The following is a 7881-nucleotide window of genomic DNA, read 5'->3' as shown; positions in this document are numbered from 1 at the left end:
AATCATAGATGTTTTTATTTATTTTTTTTTCTTTTTATTTTTTGTCAAAATACACCTTAAAATTGACGGAACAAGTAGAAAGAATAAACACTTTTTTTCTTCTTCATCGCTATAATAAGAGAAAATCTTACTGGTCATCGAGCTAAATTTTGCTTTTCAACACACTCCAATATGGTTCTGGGTCAAACATACAAGCCCAATATTACTTTGTTTTAAAAATCCAGCAATGTGTGTTCTGAGGCACATTGGCAAATTGATATATTTTAATACTATTAAATTAAATGAATAATAGTTAAATGACATAGTTTTAATAAATTAATGTAATTAGATTATAGATTTAGCACTGTGAATTTTTTTAAGTTTTATAAGATCAAAACAAAAATAATTTTTTTAAGTTTTGCATTTAAGTCTTTTTTATTTGGTATGATTTTTAATTATAAAAATAATTTATATAATTGTTGAGAATTAAAATCAATAGATAAATATACAAGTACTATAATTTAATCAACCTTTAATATGCAATATATAAATGTTGATATTGATGAATTAGGAATAAAATAATTCAATTATTAATTAAAATTTTGATAGTCTCCGTAGATACTTTTTCTTCATGATATACAGTAGAAATTGCTAACAAACAATTACCTATTTTGTATTAAACTATCTGATTTCCATGAAAAAGGGGTCAAATAATCCAAAATTAGACCACGAAGTAAATAAAATTGAATTAAAAGATACCATTTCTAACTGCTTAAATAATATTAACTTATAATTATATTATATATATATGATCATCAATGCACTTCTTATAAAAGAATAATTAGCAGTGTCCTAGCACATTTTACTATTTTATGTTGTATGCAATAATTAACCTATTTTTCTTACCTTTTAAATCAACTTAAAATTACATTTTTCAAGCAATTATAAATTTTTGTATCTTGGACTATTTCATGTGTCAGCCGATATTTTAAGAGTCAAACTCAATGAATCAAAATAATTTTAAACTTAAATGTTGTTAATCCAACCCATATTTATATACGGACATTAATTTAGTTGAGTTTGTTGGTCATTCTCTTTTTATTCGGTCGTATTTTTAAAATTTATATAATAATATATTTCAATTTAACGATCAACTTTATAATTTAAATATCATCAACTTTATAATTTTTTTGTACAAAAAAATATTAAATATTACAATAAAAAATAGTAACGAAAAATAATAATTCATGTCTCTTTGTTTTTTTTAATTGATTTGATTGTTTTAACCCACTAATTTTAGCATTTGTAATTTGTTCATGAAAAAATATATCATATTATATAGATTGTTGAGTAAAAAATTACCAGATATATTATAATATTAAATTTCACACTAGATCTTAATCTTTATTTAAAATGACATCTTAAACTTATTAGTTAATTAATCTATTTGAACATATATTTTATTATTTATGCCTCTACTATATATAAATGCTTAGCATGCGGTGGGAATAAAATAATTTATCGTCACTTATCGCGTCATAGCATAAGCTACATTTTGAACTAATTTGTTTAAAAAGTAATTTTATGAAACTTATAGATTGCAAATAACAATATTAATATATAAAATCGAAATAACTATAAAGACGGATGGACGTAAATAAAAATAACGGTCCTATGAAGAAAAGGCAAAATAGGTAATAAATGAATGAATAGTGAATAAGAAAAAATGGGTGTAATGAAAATGAAGATGATAGATGATAGATATTAGGAATGAATTTCTCCTCCGCAAAGGGAGGGGACGGACAAAGAAACAAATTGACTCTTTTTAATAACCAATTCAATCATGCTCACACCAACTCCTTTTCTTCTCTCTCTCTCATGTCAACTAAAATAAGCTCAAGTTTACTCTTTTCCCCAATTTTAGCAATTTTCCTTTTTAACCAAAAATATCATTCCCATCATCTTCGTTGTAATTTAATATTTGCGTACCCCTTCGGTTAATGGAGGAGGTGCTTTGAATTTTATTTCATCACCAATTTTCTCCTACAAACCACAAACGTCTCAAAATTCTATCTACGTAGGGAAACTTTTTATTCCTTTTTTTTTTTTTTTATATGAAATATTTGGGGATGTATATTACGGTGTGATTCTAAATGTTGTTTTCTGGGAACAATTTGGAGCTGTTTTAACTTTCATTCTTTATAAGGAATGTTTAGATTTTGATGTTAGGCACACCAATTCCGCTTGGCGAATTGGGAATTCAATAGATATTTGAGATATTCTTCTGATGGTACAAATATTTCTGCGTTTTGTTTTTTGTTTGGTTTCTCGAAATTCACAATCTGTTTACCTAATTTTTAAAAAATTATTACTAATAATTGTTTTTTTTTTTAATATTTATTGAGCAGTTTATGGTTTGTGGAGAAAACCTCAAGAATCATGCAAAGGTGGTCTTTGACAGTTTCAACCAATTCCTTCTGATGTTTTGAGAAAGGGTTATTGTTGGTTTGGTGAATTGAATTGAATGATCCCATATAGGATTTCGGATTGATCAAGGTTTGAAGATTCCACGTCAGGGATTTTTTTGTCAAAAAGTAAAATTGGGGCCTTTTTTTTAAGGCTGTGAAGGAAGGAACTCTTTTTCTGATTAGTTAATTATTGTGTTCATTAATAATTTGCTGAGGGACATGAAATTTCTAAGCTTGGTTGGGAATTCTTTTGGGTGTTCTGCATCTGGGGAGAGATTGGTTTCTGCAGCAAGAGATGGAGATGTTCAAGAGGCTAAGGCCCTGTTGGATTATAATCCACGCCTTGCAAGGTATTCTACCTTCGGTGTTCGCAATTCGCCTTTGCATTACTCTGCAGCTCACGGCCACCATGAGGTATATGTTTTTTCAATTCAATTCAATGCACCTCATTTTCTTGTATTGTGGTTTTTTCACAATTCGTATCGACGAATTTATTGTGTTCTGCATTGATGTAGATAGTGTATCTCTTGCTTGAGTCTGGAGTTGATATTAATCTCAGGAATTATCGCGGTCAGGTAATCAAATATTACTTTGTTTGAATGTTCTTTTCCTTAATTCAATTGACTATAAAGTTACCACTCAATTTAGCACACACCCTGACTATAACTTTTTATGTTAAATTTTTGGGTATGAATTGTGCCATGTTTCTTTCATTTATGGAGAGAGCAATTTCTTTTACTTATTTAACAGTTTATACCATTAACAGACTGCATTGATGCAAGCTTGCCAACATGGTCACTGGGAGGTTGTTCAGACTCTGATTATTTTTAACGCCAACGTATGATCGTTACGGCCAACCTAATTTGTACCATTTTATTAACAATGTGATAAATTATTGGTGGAATGAGTTGTAATATATCAGTTGTTTAATTTGAATGCAGATTCATAAAGCAGATTACCTAAATGGAGGTACTGCTCTCCATTTGGCTGCTTTAAACGGCCATACCAGGTGCATTCGGCTCCTCCTGGTGGACTATATACCGAGCATACCTGACTTTTGGGCTGTATTACAGACAGGTGATCACAAATCCATCTCAGAATTTGATCGAAGGTACTTTTACTTAGAAGTCCTATTGTATTTGTAGTCATCCATTATAAACTGGTGCAGTGAGTTAATTTTGTCTTTGAATGGTTGCATAAAAAGTGGTCTTTGCGAGGTAATTAACAAAACGGCTGATGGTGGCATCACTGCTCTGCATATGGCAGCATTGAATGGGCATGTTGAAAGTGTGCAGTTGCTTTTAGACTTGGGAGCTTCTGTATCCGAGGTTACCGTAGAGGACGGAACTACTATTGATTTAATTGGTAACTATTTAGCATCTCCTAATTCATGTGATAAAGTGATGTCAAATATTTGATTTGGAAAGTCCGCATTTATATTCCTACTATCTGTCGATTGTTTCCATATTGGTACAGCTAGAAAGTGAGAGATTTTGATTACAGGTTTTCCCTAACTTGCAGGTTCTGGGAGCACTCCACTCCATTATGCAGCATGTGGTGGAAATGCACAGTGTTGTCAAGTGTGTTTCTATTTTCCTTTAGAATATTATTTTGCTTTAGGAGAAAAATTTACATTTGGAACTGAAAATATGTTTTTCTTCCAGATGAATGAATATCCAAATTTTAAGTTAGTTGGGTATATTACTGCTCTTCAAATTGAAGTTCTATTTATTTTGTATTATTTGTTTGGTTCAGCTGTTGATTGCCAAGGGTGCTAGTCTGACTGCTGATAATGCAAATGGGTATGTATCATTACATATTTGTTAAGGTTGATGTGTGATGAAGTTACCTTATTTATAACCTGGCATGGTAAAGATATAAATAAATATTTTGATCTATTTAGTTTATTGAAAATTTATAAATCTTCTAGAAGAGCCAAACAAATCCCTCCCCCTTGTCTTTTAACTTTCTATGAAACTTACTAGAACAGTTGTTTGGGTAGACAACTTAATTAAGTGTTTATAGATAAACGCTAATCATATAGATGCTTTTGTATAAACTATTTCTATAAAACATGTAAAAAAAGTCAAAATGTTTATATAATTTATCCTAGAGAGCTTATGAAAATAAACTAACAACAATTTATGAACATGTCATATGTTGTTTCTATAAACTCTCCTAAACAGTCTAACAAATGTTTATGTTAGTAAATAAATTCAAATAAGTCAATTCAAACAAACCCTATTTAGCTCACTTGGCTTTTTACCAGAAATTTGAGTTTAATTTATTAATGATTTATTTGATTAAGAGTATTCACGTTCCAGGTTTTTGTGTGTGAAAATGAACATATGCTATAAAAATTAGCCTTGCACTAAAATCATTTTTCTCTCTTGGATAAGAATATTGCATTGCTCACCTTGAACTTTAGATGCAATTATATTGGAACTGTATGTAATTATATCAGTTTATGCATGACATTGTATAGTGTGTTTTGTTGTACTTGCATGAAGCAAATAGAGATTTTTATGGTCTTAAGCACTATGTATCTTAGATGAATTTCAAACTGGTTGGTTTACTCTATCGATTTTTGTTTTGAAGATGGACTCCGTTGATGGTTGCTCGTTCATGGCATAGAAACTGGCTTGAGGACACCTTAAAAACACCTCCAGCAGAAAATTTACAAGTTCTTCCTTCGCCATATATATCTCTTCCACTTATGAGCATTGTGAGAATTGCTAGGTATGTGTTTTCATTGCCATCCTCTTAAAAATTCAACCAATTTCTTACTATCAGTTAATAACCTTTTGTGATTGATATTGGTTGCTAGGTGATTTGGTCTTCCTGTGGAGAACCAAGTTATATTTTGTTTTTCTAGAAATTTGCTTGATTTGATTTTAATGATGGCATTTCTTTTCATGAATTTGTTGACTCTGCTTGGACTTCAAGTCTACTATTGGATGAGTTTCAATAACTACTATACTTTGAATGCGGTGACAAGCTTGGTTATCAAAGAGTTCCTAATATAAATTAGAATTAAATGATACTAGGGAAATTTTACTAAAACTTATGTTTAATTGTATGCATTTAACTTGAAAATAATGAGTGAAGTTAGTTATATGATTTTATCCACACTTGATTTGATTAAAGCCAGTTTACTCTGCCACAAAAAATTTGTGTATTCCAAAGGTTACTAATATTGCTCTTTCCTTCTTCTTGCTTCTGTTGTTATCATATGTTACAGAGAATGTGGATGGAGGACAAGTGAATTAGCACCTACGTGTTTAGATCCATGTGCAGTTTGTTTGGAAAGGAAATGCATGGTCGCTGTTGAAGGTATATATGTCTATTAAATTGACAAATAAAACACCCTTTTATTTAACACTAAATGCCTTTTTAGATACTTAAATAAACTTTTTATGTGCAACAATTGCAAAGGTGATATTTTCAAAATGTTCTATTTACAATATATAGTCATTTCATTTTGACAGATATATTTATTTACAAATATAAAGTAAGTTGGTCAGTGTTTTCTATAAGTGGTATGCATGTGTCAAATAATAAGATCAAATAATTAAAAGGTAAAGGTGACAACACATGTTATCACACCAAAAACAAAGGGAAAAAAACATAACTACTCTTATCTATTGGTAATGATAAGTTTTGAATCAAAGGTTAATCAATAAAGCCATAGAGAGAGATGTATTTTGCAAGTGTTTCCATAAGAAGTTATTTATGGCACAGTCATATCCCTTTCTAACCAGGCACTGTGCAGTTTTTATCTTTCCATGAACATGTATGGTGTCAAATCCATGTGATCTTTTTCTGTTTCATTTATTTCATTTTATATGTTGTTATATAGTTTACACCCATGCTATTGTCATCTACCTCTTGGCCTTTTTGTCGCAAAATTAAATTTTGTTTTCAGTTAATCCTTTATCTATATATGTTTTAATTTAGTCTTGCATGTTGTAAAATGTAAAATATTAATTTTTAGATGTGCCACATGCACAATCTAAAAATTATGCAATGGATTAGAACCTGAAAAACCTGCTAAAGAAAACAAAAAATATGCCTATGAAATCAACATTGTCCGTGTTTTAGAATATGTGGCTTTTTTAAGTCTTATTCTTTAGAGAAAAGTGACCTTGTCAATCTAAAAATCGCTGCACTCCGATCAGGGTTCATGTGTAGCTAATTTAAAATAAAAAAATAAAGTACTAACTTGACATTTAAACTTTATTGTTATTGGCATGAATACTGCTGGTTCATATATTTCACTAATAGTCTCAGAGATCTATATGTGATTTTATGTTTCCTAATGCATGAATTTGGTGGATCTGATAATACAGGGTGTGATCATGAATTCTGCACACAATGTGCCTTGTACCTTTGTTCAACAAACTCTGCTTCAACAACCACACATGGTCCCCCAGGTTCAATTGCTTGTCCTCTTTGCCGCCATGGCATAGTCTCGTTTGTCAAGCTTCCAGGCACAAGACCACTACCTAAGGAAATGCCAAGAACAACAAACTTATCATTAACATTTTGCACATGTTCAAGTGAAGTGCTTGGAGATTCCACCGACATGACGACTCCATTTTGCAAACCAACTAGATCAAAAATTTCCTCCCCTTCGAGATCGTTTCGGTCGCAGAGTTGCCAGAGATTCTCTTCATTCAAAATCAACTCTAGTCTTTGTTTGGGAGCTGATGTTAGTCCTTCATTGGTTCCTTGCACAAGTTTGAGTAGGAACTTGAGGAACCATTTGGCCAGATGTTCTGGTTCTGGTTTTAGAAGATCATCTTCTCATGATGAGAGAAAGAAGTCTTCATGGTTTTGTTCTCTCCATCAATCCGTTTCCACAGGCAGTGGATGCTGATTTTAATTATTTACTTTTAAAGTCATTTTTATGGTTTTCATTTTATTATCACACCAATATAATAGCAATATCCAAAGTTAATATTTATCATTCAAAATATCATCCATTCAATGTTGACACTGTTATTAGCTTGCAAGTTGTAAATAACACCCCAATTGTTCAGCCGAAACAAGCCTTTTTTTTGGGTTCACATTTATTGATGATGATTTACACAACAATCTATAAACTAGTTCATGATATGTCTAACACAAACTTCACAAAAACAGTCAAAAGGGTAAAATTTTACTATTTTTAGAAAAAATTATAACAAATAAAATTTGGAAAATAAATATAATTGTATTAAAATTTACAAAAAAATAAAACGAGATCCATCTTTAGACCAATCATATGCGGTGAATTTGTAGAGTTAGTACTTTTATAATCGTTTGTTTAAGGTTAATCGTCCGGATTTCAATCTGGATATTTTAGAACTTCAGAAAAACAATCAAAATCATTTTGATTATATGGTTAATAATGTGGTGTTGTTTCTCGGTGATGTCGACCATTATTTTGAGA

At 30.5% G+C, this 7881-nt stretch overlaps 1 protein-coding gene across 1 annotated transcript; it reads left to right on the top strand.

Moving 5' to 3' along the window:
* Positions 1-1713: 1713 nt before the first annotated feature.
* LOC101505263 (probable E3 ubiquitin-protein ligase XBOS32) lies at positions 1714-7516 on the top strand. The gene is made up of 11 exons (XM_012717991.3): positions 1714-2269; positions 2388-2861; positions 2963-3022; positions 3214-3285; positions 3389-3558; positions 3652-3812; positions 3969-4027; positions 4203-4249; positions 5046-5186; positions 5689-5780; positions 6797-7516. Exons 2-11 carry the CDS (start codon positions 2667-2669, stop codon positions 7324-7326), a joined length of 1527 nt encoding a protein of 508 aa, XP_012573445.1. The 5' UTR covers positions 1714-2269; positions 2388-2666; the 3' UTR covers positions 7327-7516.
* The last annotated feature ends 365 nt before the right edge of the window (positions 7517-7881 follow it).

Source organism: Cicer arietinum, chromosome 7 (genome assembly GCF_000331145.2).
Source record: "Cicer arietinum cultivar CDC Frontier isolate Library 1 chromosome 7, Cicar.CDCFrontier_v2.0, whole genome shotgun sequence".
Taxonomy (NCBI): Eukaryota; Viridiplantae; Streptophyta; class Magnoliopsida; order Fabales; family Fabaceae; genus Cicer; species Cicer arietinum.
This window is presented reverse-complemented; position numbering and strand designations above follow the sequence as displayed.